This window comes from Limulus polyphemus, unplaced genomic scaffold (genome assembly GCF_000517525.1).
Source record: "Limulus polyphemus unplaced genomic scaffold, Limulus_polyphemus-2.1.2 Scaffold24, whole genome shotgun sequence".
NCBI lineage: Eukaryota > Metazoa > Arthropoda > Merostomata > Xiphosura > Limulidae > Limulus > Limulus polyphemus.
The window spans coordinates 1,744,192-1,769,248 of record NW_013665634.1 but is presented as its reverse complement, the minus strand read 5'-3'; the positions used below and the strand labels follow the sequence as shown (position 1 = coordinate 1,769,248).

The following is a 25,057-nucleotide window of genomic DNA, read 5'->3' as shown; positions in this document are numbered from 1 at the left end:
CACGTTCTGAGATTTCAGGTTTATTCGTTTTTTTTTTTTTTCCTTTTTTCTTTATCAAAGGTATCTTTCAAGTTCAGTTCTTGATGTAAAACTTTTAATAAGTGTGTTCAGTAATTACATTTTACTATTTACCAATTTTGTTTATTCGCGTTTTGTTTTTCAGAAAGGAATATAAACACAAAATAATTAGCTTGTATCTATTTTCCAGAAATGTGATGTAAAATATTTCAAAATATATAATAGAAGATATAAGAACTGCGCAATCTTTAATCGATTTGGTATAGATTCGCGACTGTAAATATAATTAAATCCTAAGTAAAGGAACAACACAACGTAATTCTATAATTAATTATTTCAGTAACGAAGATTAATGTTGAAACACTACTAAAAGTCATACACATACAAAGCCAACCAATGGCACAGCGGCAAGACTGTGAGCTTATTCATGCTTAAAAGCAGGTTTTGATACTCATTATGAAACTTACAAGCGTTTGTTCTATTACATATATTTTAATTGTAATTCTAACTGAACTGTCTTCCAAGGATTTTCAGAAAAAGATAAACAATAATCCAGAATATTGTTCTTTGTAGGTAGATATTTTGAGCAAAACAGTAATATTGTGTCGAATCTTACACATTAGTTATTTCATAATATCCACTTTTAATCATCGTATAAAATTGTTGGATCATCATTATTCTAACAACTGTGTGAATGTACTCTGATAAGAAATGACAAATCGGTTATTTGATTTTTTACACAATCTGTGTGGTTTTGTATTTCCATTGTTCGGTTACATGTTCGTGGTCCAGGGTTGATACAATGAATAATTTTAACATCTAAAACCATGTCAATGTTCGTGATTGGAAATATATATATATATATATCATTATGAACCACTGTTAGAATATAATAAGTTTTAGTACCTAGTCTTAAAATACGAATATATTCGACCAAGAAAATCAGTGACTATAGACCCAGCTAAAGAAATATTATCAACACCGATAATCGATGGCTGTACTCTTGAGAATATACATGCTCTAATCTTGAAGCGTATAAATAAGTTTTCCGTAATTTCTATTGAAGAGTCATCCTACTAAATAACTATTTATATACTATAGCTGTAAGCTATTTGGAGAAGGCAGTTAAGGATTATAAGGTTGGAAAGAAACTAACCTCCAAATGAGCCAATAATCTTTTAAAGTTACATGCTATTCATACTTTATAGATAACAAGTTAAGTAAGATATTTTTAACGTTTGTTGGCAAAGAAAAAAAGCTTTAAAGAGATAACCTCAAATACACACTTGTACTTGTTCTGAATGGTAATCTGAGTTTTTTTCTTTCTTTTTCATTGGAAAATTGCACTGGATACCCAGTGAGGATGCTTAGGCATATATAGACGTATTTCGACTTTGTTGACTGTTGTAGACTTTAGTTTTCTTGGAAATTACAGTTAGAATATTTGGTTAAATTGGGGGCTTCGTGTTTCAGGTAATTTACCGGAAGAACGTATGGACAGGGATGATGGAGCAACAAGTTATTTACTTTGTGTTGTTGCAATTACTTATTGTAACATCTGAAAGGTATGTACTCACAACACGAAGACAAAACATTTTGTCAACTTGGAATTAACTGGCTGTAATTAAGTTGTGCGTGGAAGCTCTCATATGTAGCCTTTTTACGGAAATTGCGTTCCCGGGCGAACTAGCTGGTTCGTATTTGTAACGAAATGATTTTCCATTGGTCATTGATAATTTGAATATGTTTCAGCTATTAAACAAATTATTATGTTTTAAATTAATTGTTAGAACCGTGTTCATTTCTATGGATTTAGTGGGATCGGTTGGGGTTTTTGTTTTGTTTTCTATAAATAAAATGAAGTTATTTTGTGGATCATTTTAGTATTTGTGCGTTGTTCTGTTACCTAAGAAACAAACCCAACAAAAGATCGCGTTTTTTGTATTATATTTAACATAAAATTAAAGTATAGTTTTTATATAAATCATTTGGAGGAAAGTGTATTAGGCTTATGATGTTATTTGTCTAAATTCTTAAGAATTTTAAGTTTTGTCTGAACACGTCTAATTATTCAAAATGATAAATTATGTATGCAAATCTCCAAAACATGATCTTAATAAGGCATTTCACCATGATTTACAAAGTAATAAATATTGATTATTTAATATGTAAAATTGTCTTTGAATAACTAAACCATGCTTACTAGTTTTATATTTGGTTTCTGTTCTGGGTTGAGCCAAGAGAATCTGGACTTTGACGGCATTCTTCCGGAAAATCCCAAAGATTATGATAGGCTTCAACCACCCAAGGAAAATGGTATTGAAATAATTCATAGTTTTTGTTCACTTAAATCATAAGCATTTTTTTAATTATCTGAAATCAAAGTTGTAACATGTTTTTCTGTTTTTCTTTTGTTTTAAATAGATGCACTACGTCGTGGAAGTCATCAGCAATTGATTTCATTAAACAAGTTTGATTAATGAAAGATCTTAAGAATTGTGGACAATATAAGTTTCGTATGTAGTTTGAGTTAGGTTTAAGGTTAATTAGCTTCAGTGATATATTTAGTTATTTTGTATTACGCACTTGTGCCCAAAACTATCTAATCTGTCCTAAGTAATATTAAGACTTAACTGGAAATATAAGATAAATGAAACACGCGATGAACCTACTGCAATGACATTACCAATCATTAGGAAAAACAAATATAAGTTATCTTTTTTTTGGGGGGGGGTCGTTTTTGATATTGTTTTACCTAGAAAGTCTTGTTCTTCTTTATAATCCAGTCGACAGAAAAAATTCTACTCAAGTAACTTATATTATTAAGGATAATCTTTGAAACAAAAGCAATTCTAAAATTGATTATCATGACCGAAGAATTAGTTGTGCATTAAAAGAATTAACAAATCATATGAACTGTTTTTATCCTGCATTTGAAATTTGTGGTCAATCTTCTGAGTTCCTTGTGTTAAATCCGTAGTTTGGTTTAGTTTGTTTTGAATTCTGAGCAAATCTACACGAGGTCTATCTGCTCTAGCCGTCCCTAACTTAGCAGTGAAAGACTAGAGGGAAGGCAGCTAGTCATCACCACCTACCGCCAACTCTTGAGCTACTCTTGTACCAACGAATAGTGGGATTGACCGTCACATTATAACGCCCTCAAAATCCGTAGTTTGTACTTCGCTTCATTTTTTTGATAGTTTTGTAACAGTTCTTATGTTATGGCAGCTAGGCTATGAAATATAACGTAAAATCATACGCTGACATTTCATATTATTTCGAATAATAGAGAGAACAGATACTAAATATATGATTTCGGAAAAAAATCATAATTTACTTAATACTGTGTGTACGACCAATTACAATAGTTACATTGTCATCAGAGCCCGTAAAATGTATTCTCTGAATCTATAATTGATAACATGTTGTTTTAATTCGATTATTGTACACTTGCAGGAGAACCAACAATTGTTAGCTTCCATGTTACTGTACTGAGTCTGGATTCCGTTGATGAAGGATCAATGGTAGGGCGCTGTATTAAATACATGTTTCTTTTTATAATTAACATAGCGATCGTTTCTTCGTTAAATAACTTAACTTTGATAAAATAAGATAGGAATTACTTAGTTACAAAGATATATATATATATAAGCCAATGAAACTTTACCATGATGTTTGCTCCTTAAAAAATAAATAAAGTGTCTTCAGGATAAAAATTGTGTCAGTCTTCCCGCTATTTGTGATTTTTATAATATTAATCAGTTATCCTCCAAACCTGTGTTCTTATTTTCCATTGGAACATTTTATTACTCACAGATACAGTAATGGAAATAATTATGGAAACACAAGAGATATACATACAGAGGTCAAAAACCACTAGATGGTGAATTTATTAATGGTACAAAACACAAATCGGTGGAATACTCATAACCATGGCTTCAGCTGCACACAGTTCCGAAATGTTTGTTTCTTGTTTCTAATTAGGCACACAGCTACACATTTAGTTATCTGTGCTCTGCCCGTACGGGTATCGAAACCCGGTTTCTAGCTTTGTATGCCCACAGACATACAGCTGTGCCACTGAGGGGCGTTCCGAAATAAACATTATCGAGGCTGTCTCGGCTTACACAAAAACTGAGAGATCAAATGGGGACCAGATAACATTGCTGACGTGTGGGGAGTAAAGGAGAACATGTGGAACAATAGTTGACAATCATACTTGATAAACATGTACTGAAACATGAAAAAAGATGGTATCCTTTTAGCAAACCAAAGGACTCACATGCAAAATACTAGTAGCACATTGTTCAACTTATTCACAAATACAATATACTAGTAGCACATTGTTCAACATATTCACAAATACAAAATACTACTAGCACAGTTTTCAACTTATTCGCACATACAAAATACTAGTAGCACATTGTTCAACTTATTCACAAGTACAAAATACTAGTAGCACATTGTTCAACTTATTCACACATACAAAATACTATTAGTACAGTGTTCAACTTATTCGCACATACAAAATACTACAAGTACAGTGTTCAACGTATTCACACATACAAAATACTAGTAGCACAGTGTTCAACTTATTCACTATTATTATTTTTTTTTCTGCAATAATAGACCTTCGAGTTATCGTTTCACCACACTTACTGTATGTTTACCACAAATGTATTGTTGAAAGATGAATCCCCGCCCGATGGGTCGTGTTTCTAAGGGAACGACATAATGGATCAGAATCTGCTGTATTTTTCGGGCAGTCATGTTCCATTGATTTTCTGTATATCACTGCTAGCTGAGATACAGCTCCAAACTTATACTGATCCTCCCAATAATCCACTGTAGATGTAGTACATTTCTCTTCTCCTTTATCGAACAAACTGTCATTGATTGTTGACCAAAAATTCGAGCTTGGGCTCATCTATAAAGAGTGCAAATCTCCAGTTTTGTTCTTTCCATTGTTTGTGGTTCGATGACCATTTTAACATTTTAGTTCAGTTGCCCCTTCTTTACTGCTTAGTATACTACACAATCTTGTACTTATATGGGCTTTATACTGTTCTCACGTTTTCTGATTGGGTCGATTTCAACCAATTATAGTATAATCTATTAACACATGAATTTATATAATTTTTACAAGATTCAGAAATGGTATTTTAGTAGTATTTACTTATTATACGGTTTTTACGAATTACCGTTTTTTAAGTCTCTACTACCAACCAGTCAACTGTCATACACGACGAAAGTACAAAAGTACACTTTATGTTTATCAACGTAATACATGGAGGTTCAAAATTATATTTCCTATTTTAAAATTGAATAATTAAACAACTAACAAAAATACAACGATGCAGTTTTCAACATCTTGTAGTCCAGCTGAAACAATTTTCATTGTTGTATTTTTTCACTCCAGTGAGTGGTGTTACCTCATAAAATGGCAACTGCGCAAGAAAGGTCTCAATAAGTCGTTTAGTTTGCAGGGTAGACCAATTCTGCGTCATCCGCGTTCGCCAGACATCACTCCACTAAATTTCTTTTTTTGGGGTATGTTAAGGACATCGGGTATCACATATCTATAGCAAACATCACGGAGCTAAGAACCAGGATAACGGATACCATCGCCACTGTAACTGTGGAAGTGTTGCAGTGAACGTGGACTGAAACTGAATATCGGTTAGACGTGCTGAGAGCCACCAATGGTGTACACGTAGAAGTCTACTGACATTTCAATAAAAACTGCTTGAGTTGGGCTACAAGTTTATGAAAATTGCAAGGATGTATTTCTTTAGTGATTTAGTTATTAAATTTTAAAATAGGAAAGATCATTTTAGACTACCCTGTACAATTTTCATGTGGTTTATATACTCATATATATATATTGAGGTTAATTGTTTTCTAATCATATTAATACTTTTTCCGTTTAATTAGACCTACGTGGCAGATATTTTTATGTCCCAGAGTTGGAAGGACTACCGATTAAGACTCCCAGAAAACATGACAACATATTACCGTCTCCTGCCTGTAAGTTGGTTAAAACAAATGTGGAGACCAGACTCTTTCTTCAAGAACGCTAAGAAAGTCACTTTCCAAGAAATGACCATTCCCAATCACTACATCTGGCTGTACTACGATAAAACCATTCTCTATATGGTGAAGTAAGATTATTTTAATCGTTTCAATTATCTAGTTTTAGTACTGAAAACAACAACACGCTGGTATTAATAATACCTCACGAACTCTATACTGCGATATGAATATGCAGTACTGTATGTTTGTAAAATAATTACGAAGTCATCCGTTATCTTGTATGGAACATATACCCCCCCCCCCCTGAGATAGCAGTAAGTTTACGAAATTACAACGATCAAATCCGGGGTTCGATTCCTCCGCTGTGGACAAATTGTCTGAAAAATTTCCCATGTGCACTTTTTTTTAAGATGAATGTCTTTGAATTTTCATTGAAATATGTAATTTTTTTTAACCGTTGTAATCGAAATTTCCTTAGGTTTTTCTTTCAACTACTCCCTTACTTTTTTTCTTCCATATTTCAAAAACATTTTGAGTAAATAATTTTGAAGGTTTTCCCAAAATTCCCTTTCTAAATTCAAAGTGTTTTGAACTTTTGACTTTCAACTTTATTTCAAATAAAAATCAGCGAGAAAACATTTCTTTTATGTGCCGGAGATGACAAGATTTAACGTTGATGAAAGTGCGTTCTTCCACTTCCTACAAGAGGGTTTAGTGTAAGGTAACTTTTTAAGGGTCATAAACCTTATCTTCGTCGTCCCAGACGTGGTTCATTTTATAATTTCTTCCCTATGTTATCGATTTAGTTATATAGGGTAATACTTAAACATAAACGGCATCAATGCGTTTAAAAACGACATAAAGGAATATTAGCAGGACACATTTCTATCGTTGTCATTGTTTTGTAGAAATTGATCTTTCTGAACAGATCCACCTTATTCTAATATATGACCAGTGGTCATTAACTTAACAGCCTTTTTTGTTCCTTTTGTATAGTTTATAGTATTTTATACAGGGTGACAATTTATGAAAACGATTTGCACGCTCTCTTGCAGTGTCATGTCGTTGTAGATGCGACTCATGGCGCCCCAACGATATGTTTAGCCCCTAAGTAGGGTTTGCCAAAAGCAATTATACAGTTTTCACTTTTTTATTTTTAGTTACTGTGGCACATAGTTGCGTTTGGCCATTCCTGGATAATTATTTGTTTCACGACCAAACTCCGACCATTTGCCACGGATAGACAATTATTGCTGGAGGAATGTATCACAGACCTTTTCGTGGAAGAATGTGTTGGTCACAGACCATTTTTGAGGAAGGATATTCATATAGAAACATATTGCTGGAGGAATGTGTTACAGACCATTTTCGAGGAAGGATATTTATATAGTGTTATAGCTTTTATTAGAGTACCAAGAGCTGTTAGCAGATGAGATCAAAAGTTCTGATCGTGTCTGAAGAGATGACAGTTTTATGGAAGCAAGTAGGAAGTTACACTGAAAAGAAATGTAAAAACAAATATATAAGTAAACATAAAACGGGTTAAAAACTTATCACAATATGAATTTTACTTTCTAACTAAAAATTTAAAACCAAAAGCCAGTTTCTATGTTGGTTTGAGTCCGTTTTACTTAACCATACAGTAACCTAAATTACTTTAGGTTTGTGACTAGTGTTATGACACTTCGTCGAATTCATTATTCAATATTGTACAGCGGACCAACTGTTTAATGATTGTATATATGTGTTCAATATTTCCTTTCTTTTTCAACAGAAATCTTTATCATATATATATATACAAAAGCCAGTTCGTTTAAAATGTACGTATGGTAAAAAAGGTATTTCTATCGAACGCCAATAATCGTAAACGATGTGAAACTGCATGCAGTGTTTTTCATTTCAAAACAAAATAACCTGTTACTGTATTAGCACAAACGCTACACAGTGGGCAGTCTGCGTTCTTTCCACTACTCTGGTTTTAGCGTTGTAAGTTCTTAAACTTACCGTTTACCCGGTACTGTATCCCCTGGTGGGACAGCGATAAGTCTTCGGATTTACAACTCAAAAATGAACGGTTCGATTCCCCTCGGTGGACATTGCAGATAGCCCGATGTGGCTTTTCTATCGGCAAATACACACACACAAGTGAACGACACAGATAAGATTACAGTTTTATAAAATATACATTTTACAGGAAAGTTTTTAATAATCAATAATTAAAATCTACAACACAGGCAAACATTTTAAGTTATTAAAAAAAGAAATATTTTCGAAGCTGTGAATTCAAATACAAATCACAAATAAAAATAGTATATTTTGTTTGCAGAAGTTGTTTGTTTGTAGAAAGTTGTTCAGTATTTGGTGCCCCCAGTGACACAACGGTATGTTTGCGGACGGATAACGCTAGAAACTGGGTTTCGATACCCGTGGTGGGCAGAGCTCAAATAGCCTATTGTGTATCTTTGTGCTTAACTTTAAACAAAAAAAAACATTATTTGGTTTTCCCAATACAATAAAACAAGAAGTACAACAGGTGCGTCAAACCGACTCATCCGAACACGAATAAATTTTCGTATAAAAAAATCCAATCCTAGTTTTGTTTTGTAATTTGCTTTTATAATAGACAATAGTACTAGAAAAAACAATCTTTGTTCAACTTTAAGAGGAAAGAATATCGTAGAAATGGTTTCAAGTACGCTAAATGGCATCACTGGAAATACCTGGATCGAGACGAACTCACTCATCAGATAGATACATAACACAAACACATAAAGGGTTGAGTACGTTATACTAAAATGGTTTTGAATGAGCAAATCAGCAAGTTATATGACAACCACAAGCGATATAACGTACGGCAAGTATTAGAACTACATTTAGATATTGTTTGTCATTTCGTAGGTATGGTGTGATAAAAAACTAACCACTTTTTACAGCCCATTTCAAAGCAAAGTATTGGTAAAATCAGACCATAAGGATGTATTGAGATTGGGTTTGGTTTGTTTTGAATTTTGCGCAAAGTTATACAAACATAGGATGCTACATTCTTTATGTAAAAAGTCATAAGAGGAGTATTTAAAACTACACGAAATCTAACATCAATATCTGTTTATATTCATTGTGGTTACGTCTGTAGGGGTAACTCTGCTTCTACTAATCTTCATTACTTCTGTTCATTACTTTGCTTCGTTACTGTTATTAATTGTTATTACTTCTGTAGTTAGTTTTTGTTTTTTGTCTGTTTCTAGTAATTGTTATTACTTCTGTAGTTAGTTTTTGTTTCTTGTCTGTTTCTAGTAATTATTATTACTTCTGTAGTTAATTTTATCTTGACTGTTTCTAGTAATTGTTATTTCTGTAGTTAGTTTTGTTTCTTGTCTGTTTCTAGTAATCGTTATTACTTCCATAGTTAGTTTTTCCTTCCTCTCTGTTTCTACTAATTGTTATTAATTCCATAGTTAGTTTTTGTTTTTTGTCTGTTTCTAATAATCGTTATTAATTCCATAGTTAGTTTTTGTTTTTTGTCTGTTTCTAGTAATTGTTATTACTTCTGTAGTTAGTTTTTTGTTGTTTGTTTCTACTAATTGTTATTACTTCTGTAGTTAGTTCTTGTTTCTTGTCTCTTTCTAGTAATTGTTATTTCTGTAGCTAGTTTTTGTTTCTTGTCTGTTTCTAGTAATTGTTATTACTTCTGTAGTTAGTTTTTTCTTGTTTGTTTCTAGTAATTGATATTACTTCCATAGTTAGTTTTTGTTTCTTGTCTGTTTCTACTAATTGTTATTACTTCCATAGTTAGTTTTTGTTTCTTGTCTGTTTCTACTAATTGTTATTACTTCTGTAGTTAGTTTTTTCTTGTCTTTTTCTAGTAATTGTTATTACTTCTGTAGTTAGTTTTTGTTTCTTGTCTGTTTCTACTAATTGTTATTAATTCCATAGTTAGTTTTTGTTTTTTGTCTGTTTCTAGTAATTGTTATTACTTCCATAGTTAATTTTTGTTTCTTGTTTATTTCTACTAATTGTTATTACTTCTGTAGGCTAACTTTGCTTCATGTGTGTTTTTACAAGTGATAAACTTTATTACTTTTGTAGGCTATCTTTGCCGTTGTCAATTTTCTATTAGTGCTAATCATTATTACTTTTATAGGCTAACTCTGCTGTTATCCTGTGCAATGAAATTTGAAACTTATCCACATGACACTCAAACGTGCTCATTAAAAATTGAAAGTCGTAAGTTCTTTCTGTTCTATTTCTTTAATATTTCCCAGTTTTATGTTAATTACTATTTAAACAAATTTGTACATTGTATGTATGGTGTTTCCAGTTCTATTTTACTCTTCAAAATACAACTAACACATAATATATACGATTTACACTACACAGCCTTGTTTTGTTATTTCAATTTGTTGTTGTTCAAGGTTACCGATGAGGGCTGAATTTCCCTAAACCAGTGTAACCCTGTGACAAGCGGCGAATCGAATCATAGATTGGGCTTCATATCTATTTTTAACCTGTACATTTTTGTATTGTTTGACTCCCCTAATGAAATTTTGCCGTCACTTCACCAATGATGTAACTAAAGTTAACTGTATTGAAGGATGTTTTATTTTATTTGTTTACTTATGCTAAATTTTATAATGTCAAATGTTCCTACCAAAGTTTCTAAAAAGGGCGACACAATATTTGTAACACAGTGAAAATTAAAACATAAAGAAGAAGTAAAGATAGTATGAAAAAGGATTAAAATCGGAAAGTACACATAATGCCTTTTTTTAGAAAAATTATATCTATGAAATACATATTACATCCTAACTTGTCACTTCTGATTCTACCCAAGACTAACGGATTGGGATATATGTATTTGAAAATCTCTTCATGTTGGGCACTTAAGAATCATATTATTTTACTAAAAGAGCTGAGAGCGGACAGTGATTAAGAGTGCCGGACTAAGATTCCGTGATCCAGGTCCCGCTTTCGTCTCAAAAGAATAGCATTCTGTATTTTGGGGACGCGGGTGCGTTATAAGAATGACAATCAAATCCCAGTATTCGGTTTGTCAAGTGTAGTCCAGCAATTGGCGGTGGGTGGTTTTAACTATCTGCCTTCCCTCTAGTCTATCAATTCAAAATTAAAGACGACTTGTCCAAGTAGCTCTTATGTAGCTTTGGGAGAATATTTTAAGAACAAAACAATAGTTTATTAGGAGTGCTTGGTGAAATACTGTTTCTTAAATTTCGCGCAAAGCTATTCGAGGGCTAGTCAAAAGCATTCTCCGCTAACTCTTGGGCTACTGTGATGGAATAGTAGGATTTTATCTTCACTCTTATAAAGGATTCACGGGATGCGATACATGGACCTTCGATCATCAGTTCGGCAAGCTAAGTAGTAGCCCAAGTTTGGTTCAATAACGTTATCTGTAGATGCTAGAAAACAAAAGAAAATTCATATCTTGATCGATAGCCTGTAATTAACTAAACAAAGAAATAGCATCAAAAGGCTGGATATAGATTTCTGGTATTGTATTTTTGTCTTACTTTTTTTCCACATAATATATTTAATTTATTGTAAAGTTTTTCAAATTTTAATTTCACACTTTGATGTATGCGTTTGAAATTATATATGTACATTACTAATTGTGTCATGTCTAACAGCCTATTTCAATTTTCTGTTTTGATGTAGTGTCTTACACTACCGATGATCTTGTGTTTGACTGGGAGAAACATGTTCCGCTAGTGGTGGATGAATCTATTGAACTACCTCAGCATAACTTGGTAGAAACTAAGCTAGGAGATTGTTCTCAAATATATTCAACAGGTAAGGTGCAACCTGAGTATAACTTGGTGAGAACTAAGCTAGGAGACTGTACTTAAATATATTCAACAGGTAAGGTACTACCTCAACTTCACCTGATGGAAACTAAGCTGGGAAACTGTACTCAAGTATATTCAACGGATAAGGTATTACCTCAGCATAACTTGGTGAAAACTAAACTAGGAAACTGTACTCAAATATATTCAACGGGTAAAATACTACCTCAGCATAACTTGGTGGAAACTAAGCTAGGAGACTATATTAAAACATATTCAACAGGTAAGGTACTACTTCAGCATAACTTGGTGGAAACTAAGCAACGAGATTGTACTAAGATATATTCAATAGGTAAGGTAGCATCTCATTTTAACTAAGTGGAAACTAGGCTAAGAGACTGTACTCAAATATATTCAACTGGTAAGATACTACCTGAACAAATCCAGGGTTCGATTATTCGTGGTGGACAGAGCAGTTAGCCCAATGTAGCTTTGTTCTAAAATAAAACAAACAAACAAAACTATATGAGTATAACTTGATGGAAATTAAGCTAAGATATTGTACTCAAATATATTAAACAGGCAAGGTACTACCTAAACAAATTCGGGATTCGATTTTCCGTGGTGGATACAACAGTTAGCCCAATGTGGCTGTGCTCTAAATAAAACAAACTACCTTTTCATAATTTGATGGAAACTAAGCTAAGAGATTGTACTCAAATATATTCAACAGGTAAGGTACTACCTCAGCATAACTTGGTGGAAACTAAGCTTGGAGGTTGTGTTTAAATTATGTTCAACGGAAAATGTACTACTATTTAAGTTTTTTTTTACACAATAGTTTTTAAAACAAAGATAGTTAAAAGTTGTTGAAACATTGGTTTAGGTCCAGTATTTAGTTTCGTTTCATGTTTCATTAAAAAAAAAGACACTTACAGATATTTGCCGTTGGACCTATACACTTCGTGTGTTGCCTTATTGATAAACTGATTTCACAAACTTCCTTTCTTACAAATACAAGCTAAGAACTTCGATTTTGAACATTATATTACCTTTCATTAGCCCAGTTATATAATTAGATAATGAAAGATACTTGCCGTTGGACCTATACACTTCGTGTTTGCCTTATTGATAAACTGATTTCACAAACTTCCTCCCTTACAAATGCATACCGGTGAATTAAGAAAAATGACTCCCATCTGGTAAAGGTAAACGATTTTTTTTAACTAAATGATTATTTTTTGGATAGACTCTCAACTGGATTTTGATTGTTGAAGTTAATTTAATCGACACAACAAGTTCTTCTTTGAAGGTTTGGTCGACATTTGAGGAAGTTTCTGTCTTGTGTTTGTTGGTGACAAAGCTTCGGACTCCATTCCGAGTTCTTCTTCACTGTACACTGTGGTCACTAAAGCAAAATGACGGCGAACTTTGGTGGAAGTGGAAAGATCTACAGTAAATTGAAAACCATGAAAAAGTCTGAGTTAACTAAGTGTAACCCTTTCTACATCCAACAATGATACACATGCCAACTTTTAAAACCTTACTTTTAGAAGTGGAAAGATCTACAGTAAACTGAAAACCATGAAAAAGTCTGAGTTAACTAAGTGTAACCCTTTCTACATCCAACAATGATACACATGCCAGCTTATTAAAACCTTACTTTTAGAAAATAAAATTTATATTTTGAATTTTTTTGTTCGTTAGCTACAAATAACTTCACATCTTAATACGAACCTATTGCTTGACATCGATATTTTTATCTATTTATAAATATATTAACACATTCTGTAGTTTTAATTACTATGATTTGGTAAGTAGATAAAAGGAAATCCGATGATATTCGATAAAACTAAAACCAGCTTTCTTCCAGAAAAAACAACAAAATTGTTGTACATATAACTATGTTTTTCATTCCTTAACAATTTTTATGAAACTATGCCCTTAAGATCTTTCAATATACCTAGCTAGTTAGTCAGATTGTTCTATCAGTTTTAACTCCCCGAGCTCATTCTTAAAAAATGAAGTATTTGACAATAAGTCTAGTTCGTACATTAGTTAGTAGGGAAGATATTATATGATGAGTTAATGCAATTATGATTACAGTTTTTTTTAATAACATACACGAAGCGTGTTCTCGCTGTTAAATATTTAAAGAGTAATGGTTGTGAATAATGAATGCTGATATATTATGTTGAAGAATCAGTTTTTTCGGACACTTCTAAGTGAAGTGAATAATAAACAGGTTGGCCGTTCTGTAGTATTGGCTCACTAAAGTGTACTTAGAGTACATATTCGTGCTATTGATGCAGTAGTCAAGGTATTTTACTTTGTCAAATTGTTACTCAAATATCTATCTACTATGCAGATTAATATTGGATTTCATTTTAAAAGGCATGTAAAGATAACAAATGTATAGGGATGCGAGCTAAAGGTTGTATTACTGTATATATTTTAATCTATACGACAGTTCTTAGGCTTACATGTAGAAAGTTAAATCTCGTCCTCAGTTCAAAGACCAAACCATGTATCTGAACGAATAACTCATATGTTCCACGAATTCATATCTTATCAGCGAATTTGAAGACGACAATACAGAACAGGAATACTCAGCGCCACCTGAAATTACTCTGCATTGAAACTAATTTAAGTAACTTAGATGCAGCACAGTTGTAGCGCTCTACGTTTTCATTTAATTTTCCATGACAATCAAACTTTAGTCTTCGAACCCGAACACCCTTCCCCACCAGGTAACTCTAAAAGTGGAAATGGCAAGATATAGAACATTAAAACTAGGGATTTTAATGATTTAAAAAATATTGTAAAGAAAAATAAATCAGTAGTTGCTTTAAAATAGCTTTTCAGATGACCTAACTTACTCTAAAACAGTGTATTTTACGGCTTGGATCTCGTTAATACCTAGAACGATAACGGAAATACTAAGGTTAACTTACTAAACGGTTTTATTCTTGGTAAAGAAGAATTTCGAAATTAGAACTGTAAATGTTGGAGATATCCCACACTCTACAAAGTTTAAAATTCAAAAACAGCTAAAATGGGATAGAAAAAACGCATCATTTAATAACAACGGCAGGTGCTTGATGATGCCACTTTAACAGTGGCAAAACGCTGTTTTTAAATGATGCATTTTTTCTATCCCATTTTAAACGAAATTAGAACAACCAAACCAAATTCGTGGCAGGAATTTAGGTTTAAAAATCTTTTAAGCCTGAAAAAACACTTTGGGCCCTGAAAAACAAGCCCGGGGTGGTCAGAAACTTTTGCTTCTCTTCATCCCTGTTAGTTTTTACAACCATGAAACTAGAAGTAAAACAGTATAGATTTCATTAAAAAGTATTTCAGTATGGCCACCAACTACTTCCAACACGACTTGCGGTTTAACGAGAAAGCAAGGTACATGTCTAACGAGAAATTCCATAGGTTACGAACCACTCTTATTAGAACTACTGCTGAACTTTTGCCCATTTAAATTAAAATATGTGTTTAGATTCCCTTTCTAAGAATAACTAAATCTACTGTATTTTCTGAAAAGTGTCTAAGATAATTGGCTAATAGTGATTAATTATCACTTGCACTTTCCGCTAACATATGCAATTTGTTTACACCAATCAGGATCGGACTTATAGCGTTAATACACGTTTATATCTCTTGTGTTATTATAGGGTTAATGGAACTCTCAAGAATTCAGTTTTAAAGAAATCATGTTTTTCTTAAATATAAAATTTATTAGTAAATCTTATTATATTTTATTTATTATTAAGCCTACAGATTTGATAATGTGTAAATTTAAAATAACATCTCAAACTGAATATTGTATAATCAATAAGCTACATTTTTAATAAGATATTTGCGAACTTGATAGGTTAATTTTTAATAACGAAACTAGTAAGTTTAAGTCCAAAGTTTGGTGTAATTAAGTAATAAATAATGGCTCAAAAACTCATCAGACGTCAGCTTTATGAAATTATTTTTTTTGGGGGGGGGGAGTTTGGGTTGGGGTTGGAGTGTTGTAAGTTAAGCTCTAATTGTTGATTAAACATACTCAAAAGCAGCCACTAGCCACAACAAATCGCGACTGAGAAAACACATTATGGACGTCGTTTTATTAATATTAAGCAAGATGTACAGTATCTGTTAAAAGTTTCCGAGTAGGACATGTAGTACATCAGTATAGACCAGATACACTTCAGCATAAATAACAAGATGTACAGCGTCTGTTCAAAACTTCCGAGTACGACATGTAGTACATCATTACTGATTTCCTGTTGTGAATTTTCCAACTGTTTGTTTTCGATACTTCTGGTTCTTACATTTTCTGCTAGAAGAAAAACAATGGGTTACCTGTGCTCTGCCCACCACGGTGATCGAAACCTGGTTTCCAGCGTTGTAAGTCCGCAGACATACCGCTGTGCCACCGGGGGGCTATGCTTTAACAAAAAAAAAAAATCGTAACCAGTTAACATAAAGTAAGGTATTTTATTTTTATGGTTTTTGTTCCTCCAAACGTTTATTTTAATATATGTTATAATATAGTGTATCATTCTCTTTGATCCTTTTAAATTTAAATATTTAATTTTGTTGAATATTTTTCTGATAATTTCAGGGAACTTCACGTGTATTAAAATTAGCTTTACTCTGAAACGTCGGGTGGGGTATTACATGTTTCATACCTACATTCCCACATGTTTGATCGTCATCATGTCCTGGATCTCTTTCTGGATCAGACCTGAAGCTGTTCCTGCACGTGTGACTCTCTGTGTCACAAGTCTATTGACTCTGTCTACTCAACATGCGCAGTCGCAGAAGTCACTTCCGCCTGTGTCGTACATTAAGGCCATTGACATTTTCATGATTTCATGCACGGTGTTCGTATTTGGCTCTTTAATGGAATATGCCTTAGTTAATATCCTAATGGGAGAAGCAGAAGATTCAGCAGTGAAAAGAGGGTTGGCTAATGTCATGGCGATAAGCAAAGTTTCGGTAAGTGTAACTTGTACAACTGCTATAAAAAAGAAGATATAGTTAACCACTGGAGTATCATATTATGTGAATATAGTTAACCACTGAAGTATCAGATTATGTGAATATAGTTAACCATTGGAGTATCAGATTATGTGAATATAGTCAACCACTGGAGTATCAGATTATGTGAATATAGTTAACCACTGAAGTATCAGATTATGTGAATATAGTTAACCACTGGAGTATCATATTTTGTGAATATAATTAACCACTGAAGTATCAGATTATGTGAATATAGTTAACCATTGGAGTATCAGATTATTTTAATATAGTTAACCACTGAAGTATCAGATTATGTGAATATAGTTAACCACTAGAGTATCAGATTATGTGAAATGGTCTTTAGAAAAGCAGGTAAAGCTCTATAGAGAAAGACAACTTCAGTTATTTAGGCTCTACTCTTGTTTTCTCGCTTTTCTAGCAGTCAGTGCTTTATGTTAATCGGAAAATATCATTTTAAACAAAAACAGATTTAATATCTTCAAAGTAAGAAAACGAACTTGTTTTGTTGCAAAACAAATCATGCGATGAATTAATTAAAACTGACGATAAAGATGAAATCGAACTTTGATGACTGCTAATTATTCGACATTTAGTACTAATTAAGTCGTCTCTCTATAAGTATAGCACCGAATATATTTAGATGCGATTAAGTACGATATAATGCTATTTATTATAACTGAAGGCTCCTTTATTCATTTGCCGAGCATTTAATTACCGAAGTACACCGATTCTTTGTACATATTGCTAACCACAACATCCTTCCAATGATTGGTTCATAGAGTTAATTTCAGATGCTTAAAGTATTTGTAATGAGGCAAAATGAATAATTATGTATTATTAGTTAAGATAATTACTTGTCGTTTCACAACGAAAGTTGATTGTTGCTGTAATATAAATTGCCTGTTATTTACACGTTTCTGATAAGACGTTAAAGGTCAAGGTCAGGCACCGATTCTTAAAATAAAACAATATTGTAAAAAATGCCTTTATAGACCATATAGTTCATGCTAATAAAGTTTACAAAATAAGTAAACAACTATAATACCCAATTATGGTGATATTGTAATATAATTCTGTAGAAAAATATATATGTGCTTTCAATTGACATTGATGTGTTGGAGTTTGTAATTCTATTTCAACCTTGACCTTATAGGAAGGAGAACCGCTCCCCAACGGAACAAGGAGAGTGAGTTTTCCTGTTATGCAACGTAAAAGAGAACAGGCCCTTCTGATTGATAAAGTTTCTCGCGTGGCTTTTCCCTTGTTGTTTCTGGTGCTCAATGCTATCTACTGGACAGTGTTTCTTAATTCCTCACCAGAATAACCATCGCTCAACGGTTGACAAAACTCCATTCTTTAAAAACAAAAACCTTGAGGTTCAGCTGATTACAATAGACTTTGTGAACTTTCCATGATTTGTATCATTATAAATAGATCTTGGAAATTAAGTTTTGGTAGGTTTAGATGCGCGATCTCAAAATTATACACATTTCAAGAGGTTTCCTTAATTGCAGTTGAACAAGTAAGCAAAGAAAGGCCTTAATGAATTGAATCAAGAGTAATTTGAACGATATTTAAACATGATTTTTTTTATCTTTGTTCTCCAACTAATTATACATTTAATTTCTAAGACTTCCCTCACAGCTTAGAACGTTCTACTTAAATATATGGAGATATAACCACCTCAACTTCTCGGTATAACTTCTTGTTGACCAAAGTAATAGGCAACTTACAGTTGTATCAAAATGATAATCAACTGTATAAAAAACAACCTTTCTTCATGAAGTTACTTTCATTTAATATTGATGCTCACTACAAGAGTGTAATCAAACTATTTACTACTCACTACTAGAGTGTAATCCAACGATTTACTAAGCGCTACTAGAGCGTAATACAACTATTTACTTCTGATTTACTATCACCCTTCATCTTCAACATACTCGGTTTAGAGTTTTGATTATGACAAGACAACAAATCCAATAAAACAGTGTACAGGAATTCGAAAACTTATACGACTAGAATTATCAGAACTGCAGCTTTTCATTGTTGATGGTAGAAAAGGCGGCAAAAATCATCGTAAGCACAATCAGTAATCGAGCACAGTTGATTATAGAACAGAATATACATTATGACATATAGATCCTTCATAAAAAGATATAAAAAATTGTTAAAAGTTGCAAAAAATCCAAAATATTCGTTTATGCATGTGAAACATATACTTAACTGTTAAATTTGCTATAAATCTCTAGATTTGCACAATTGAAAATAATGATCAATAATGAAAGTATAAAGTATAAGGATTTTAATCTATTCTCTTAAATTACTGACTAAATATCGCTAACTGTATCATTTGAAATACATTACTTAAAACATCAGATACATTACAATGCTATAATGTTTAACTTTAATTATTGTAGGATTAAATGTATGTTTTTGGTATCATGATATAAACCATCACGCCTTTAAAAAATGGTTAACCTTGTGGAACAGTTAAAGTAATCTTGAATTATCATAGACAAAAAATAAGGTACACATGATCTGATAAACCTTTTTATGATTTTAACCATTATTATACCAGGTTGTGAAAATAATTAATAATATAACGGTACAGTTTTATATTAAACTTTGTTTGTAACTGAGTTATTGTTCTTTTATAGTACAAAAAGATGTCTGCTTTCATACTAATACACGTAGTAACTTAAATTTTTGTACGTTTAAGGCTTGAGGGTTTATAGGTGGCTGATATAAAAGCATTTCAACTAATAATCTGTATTCTGGCCTAATTAGTTCTGATTTTGATAGAGAAGCTTTGTCGGCAGCGGCATACACAAGAACAAAGTATAGGTGAAATACTGTTATAAACTCTTCTCACTGAAAACCCACATAGAGCCAGTAAAGTATATCGCAATTTAAATTATCAACCGGCTTTTTGACATGCTCTGCTATCTAAGGGTTTCTACTCACTAAGACTTGTATCAGTTCATAATATATGTCTCTTATGTAGCAAAAAAATATTTTCAATTTTCAACAAGTACTTGAAAAACAACATATTTTACATGAGATTTTACCATTGAAAATGTGTATGCTCAATTATTAAAATTTTTTTTCTAATTCTTTTACCAAATTTCTTGATATCGAGTTTTATATGTCATAATTCTTCTACTTCATTCTTTGTTGTTTATAAAATATATCGCTCCCTAAATAAAAGTAGTTTTATCTTAACTCTTGCACTAACGTTTCCTAGTTTATTATCTAATGAGATAATCATGCAGTAATATAATCACTTTAGAACCTTCCCCCTTTAAGGATTCTCTAGAATTTTGTCTCTTATATTAGATTTCATGAAGTCAGAATTTGATCTGAACATTATCATTATTCAAGTGCGGTGTGTATTATATTTAAAGTGAAATGTGTATTATATTTTCTAGATAAAGTTCGTGAATAAGGAAGAGTGACATTTCAATATTTAAACCGTGATTTATTTGTTTACTTGACTTAAACGATATAAAAACAACTTGAATAAGTCTCACAGAATGAGTTTTAAATAGACTTATATAAATGCCCACAAAAGCAAGCATTGTTCAATAAATTTAATGTTAGAAATATTTTACAATTCGTTCAAACACGGATTGTGAATATGTCTATTTAATCAAATGTTGGAACTGATAACTGCCGCCAGTAAAGAGGAAGTTTTAGTAAATATAGTAAATCCGGGGTTCTATTCCCTGTGGTGGACAGAGCGCAGATAGCTTGCTATATGGCTTTTGCGCTAAAATAATGAAAGAGTACATAATGTTAAAGTTGATTAAAAATTATTAAGTATATCACTAGACTGTGTTATATAATGTTAGTAGCCTCGCTCATCAATTTAATAGAGTACTTGTTGGAATGTTCTCAGCATAAAAAGAAAGTTTCAAGTTAGGATAGATTCCAATAGCACACTAACATTTGATATATTGATCAGTAAACGTGCTACATTATACATACTTAGGGCCACGAGTCCATTCTTATTACTGTTTTCTCTAATAACTTATTTAGTAAAACGGTGAACGTGTTCCAATGCGCTCTTCTCATTGAAACATTTTAATATTTATGGGGAAATTTCCAGCGTTTCTTTAGAAGTTGCACCCCCTCCCATTGGCACAGTGGTATGTCTGAGGACTTACAGCGCCAGAAACCGAGTTTCGATACCCGTGGTGGGCAGATCACATATAGCCCATTGTGTAGTTTTGTGCATAATTCCAAACAAACAAAAACTTTAGAATATTTTTTATCTACTTTACCAGAGTCAGTTTGAAAAACACCATTTCATAAAATATGACTGAATTAGTCTTATTTATTTTTCCTTCAAGTTTAACAACCCTTTCTACGAACCAAACAATAACTAGTTTCTGCTGATAAAGTATAAATTATAAGCTTATTTCGAGCATTTCTCTGTGATTGATAAGAGAGACTGGAAGTCGAATTCTCGATGGAATAAATGATCCTTAAAGAAATATCCACTTTTCCTCATTACTGATAGTTTATGATTTATGAATCCGAGTTACTTGAAAAAAAAGCATGAATAAAGTTGTTTTAGAAAGTGGTTCTGTGATTTTTTTAGACTCCAGTAAGCAATTACTTCACAGTATATACATTAGTGCTAATATCGTACAGCAGATTTGGCAAAGCAGAAAGACAGTGCTTTTATGGTAACTTTACTTATTCTTAATGTAAAACTCAAAGTATGTGATAGGTGAAAGTCAAGGAAACATTAAGATATGGTCATTATGCATTAAAATAAACAATATCCTACAAAAATAGCTGCTACTGAAATATATCTTAGCGAAAAATGTGGTAATGCAACGCTAGGGATGCGTTACTAATATGCTAATAAATCTTTAAGGGCATCATTTCATATGTCAAAGAAAGATTTTCGATGAATATATGTTAGCCATAAAAATACACGAATATACACATCTGACGTCTTTTGGAATCTGAACATTCCAAATGTTGTAACATAAAAGTTAAACGCAAGTTCAGAATTTGAATACTTAATTTGAATGAAACGTTTCTACTGATGTACATTTAAGTTAATGTAAAAAGTTTCTTCAGCGTGAGCCTTAAATAGATTTCCTCCTAAGTAAAGTTAACTGTAGAGATAGGATAAAGCTAGAGTCCTCTAAATCTATTTCCTTTTTTGGTAGTTATGATTTATATTCTCACCTAAGTTAAGCTACTCTAAGGAGAGGATAACGGTAGGGTTCTTTAAATCTATCTTACCTCTTGGTAGTTATGATTTATATTCTCACCTAAGTTAAGCTACTCTAAGGAGAGGATAACGGTAGGGTTCTATAAATCTATCTTACCCCTTGGTAGTTATGGTTGAATTTTTCACATAAGTTAAGCTACTCTAAGGAGAGGATAACGGTAGGGTTCTTTAAATCTATCTTACCTCTTGGTAGTTATGGTTGAATTTTTCACCTAAGTTAAGCTACTCTAAGGAGAGGATAACGGTAGGGTTCTATAAATCTATCTTACCCCTTGGTAGTTATGGTTGAATTTTTCACATAAGTTAAGATATTCTAGGGAGAAGATAAAGGTACAGTCCTTTAAATTAATTTCAATAAGATAAAGGTACAGTCCTTAAATCATCTTTTTTACGAGACACGGTAAAGATTCTTAGGATGGAGCTTTGAAGGAACGTCAAATAAATGAAACTAAAATTTTGGAAAGAATCAAGACAGTAGCATGGAGACTAGATAATGTATGGGAATTGTTACAATAGAAAGCTACTGCTGTTTCGTATTATCAGGAAATTGTTTTCACATTGTTTTTCTTCTCTTTGTTAGCTAGACAAATTCAAAAGTATTATTGTTTAACCAATGTCCAAGTGCAAGTGTAATCATTTCTGCCGTGGTTGGCAGAGCACATATATAGTCCATTGTGTAGCTTTGTGCTTAACTATAGATGATTTTACACTCAATTACTATTAACTTTGGAGCTGTTTACTGACAAAGCGAAAAAAATCTTCCTGAATGACACTCCGGACTTCACATCTCCAGACCAAGACAAACAGCAATACATTCACTTGAATGGAACCTGTTTTCGTTCTCATTACATTACTAACCAATTTTCTAACTCAACTTATTGAGATTTTTGTGTACAATCTATCAGATTGTAATAGTTTTGATAATTGTGTCGTGAAAAATAAAACGATATACTAAGTTGCATAATGAAGGTAAAATACCCACTTTCGAATTGGTTGCACTTGGGTGTCATATTTCGTTCGAAAAGTGCAATAAAACTTTTAGAAATGCACATTGTAAAAATGTGTATTGTTCTTTATTTTCTTTGATTAAATAAATGTATTGTGAATCCAAAGAGATTGATATGAAATTGCCATAAGTGTGCTTTAGAATAAGTATTCGAGAATTTGTTTGTTTCAACTATGAGAAAGAGGAGTGTAATTGGTCTAAATTGATGCTTCAACTTGCATTAATTACTTCGCGAGCCAGAAGGAATTTTCGATGGGATGTTTTGCAGAAATTAAATTATTTTCGAAATTGCTGAGAAGAATGCTTCGAATGACAAAGACTGGCATCAGGAGATGCAAAAAAGGAAACGAGAAAGAGAAGACTATCAGAAATGTCTCGCTTGAAATACTGATGCCAGATCAACCTTTTTTTTTCATCATATACTTCTAGTATCCGCTGCGTTACTTTCACAGTTCTGCACTGAACAACACGTCCCCAGCTGTTTGGGTTCTTAAAGTCTTTTGGCATGTACTTATCATCACAAATAAGACAGCTCTCGCTGCAGTCAAAGGCTGAGTATTCAGCTGGCTTCCTGTGAGATTCCTGATTTGAAGTACGTTCCAATTCTCGTAGAATGTGTGACTTTCGTGTATAAATTGATACACATGTATTGTGAAATTTTATTGTCAGTTTGGAATTTTTTTCTAATATTTCTTCCAGTCCTAGGTGAAGGATGCCTTCGCGCACAATGCTGAATGCAGTGATTTTCTTTATTCTCGTTTTTACACCACTAATAAATGGACCAGTCTTCTAAAAAAAAAAGCTTTCTGTCATATTGAATCATTAACAAAGGTGCTTCTCACAGTAATTATAATCCGTATCAAGACTGATACATTACAAAAGTCCCAAAATTTCGCTTCATAATATTACTACTCTGATTGTTTTTGCATTGAAACTTAGTGATTGGTTGTAGTCTCCCTAGTTGAATTTTAGAGAAGACATCTCATTGGACCAGAGTTTGGGTTTTGTTTGAATTTCGCGCAAAGCTACACGAGGGCTATCTGCGCTAGCCATCCCTAATTTAGCTGTGGAAGATTAGAGGGCAGGCAGCTAGTGTCATCACCACCCACCGCCAACTCTTGGGCTACTTTTTACTAACGAATAGTGGGATTGACCATAACATTATAACGCCCCATGGCTGAAAGGGCGAGCTTGTTTGGTGGGATGGAGATTTGAACCAGCGACTCTCAGAGTGCGAGTAAAGCGCCCTAACCATCTGGTCATGCCGACCTATTGCACCATAGATTCGTCTTTTATTATAGGGCGGTTTCAGTTTTATAAATTTCTTTTGGGAAAACAAAAGTTATTTGAGTATTTGAAAAAAATAACACACTCTACTATGCCCTCAGAATCTTGAACAGAAGATATTGGAAGACTCATTTCAGGGAATTAACCTTATTAGAATATATTTTTACGCTTTGTTCTATTATCCGGGCTTGGCAACCCGATAACTAGATGATATTCTATATTTGCAAAAGTTAGATATAATTATTTCAAATTTATAAACATTAGAACGTACAAAAATGTAAAAAAAATATGTAATAAAACACACACACCACCATTAAAGCTCTGCAACATTATTTCATTGAAAAACGTATGAAAAAAGAGGAAACACTAAATCGGTATCTGGTATTTACACGTACTCATGGACCTCTATTTTTCAAAGAGGGTTTTTCTGAAAACAAAGTAGGAAACTTTCCTGAAAGATTTCTCATAGACATTTTTATACATCCTCTTAACGCTTCCTTTGAAAAATAAAGGTCCATAAAAATACGTAGAAGTCAGAAACCAATTTGATTTTTTTCCTTTTTTTAAACATTTGCGATGGAAAAATGCTATGGAGTTTTAACTCTCTTGTTATAT

General features: G+C 32.6%; 1 protein-coding gene across 3 annotated transcripts; it reads left to right on the top strand.

Moving 5' to 3' along the window:
- The first annotated feature begins 1,495 nt into the window (after positions 1–1,495).
- Positions 1,496–19,972, top strand: LOC106458796 (glycine receptor subunit alpha-2-like). 3 transcript variants are annotated; one of them, XM_022385365.1, is made up of 8 exons: positions 1,496–1,583; positions 2,255–2,334; positions 3,475–3,542; positions 5,953–6,179; positions 10,193–10,275; positions 11,725–11,859; positions 16,477–16,853; positions 18,052–19,972. In XM_022385365.1, the coding sequence occupies exons 1-8, from the start codon at positions 1,522–1,524 to the stop codon at positions 18,220–18,222; spliced, it is 1,203 nt and encodes a 400-aa protein (XP_022241073.1). In that variant the 5' UTR covers positions 1,496–1,521; the 3' UTR covers positions 18,223–19,972. The 3 variants fall into 3 exon arrangements, with proteins under 3 accessions (XP_022241073.1, XP_022241068.1, XP_013773801.2); XM_022385360.1 differs by having other exon boundaries at positions 2,249–2,334; XM_013918347.2 differs by having other exon boundaries at positions 2,225–2,334.
- Positions 19,973–25,057: the final 5,085 nt, after the last annotated feature.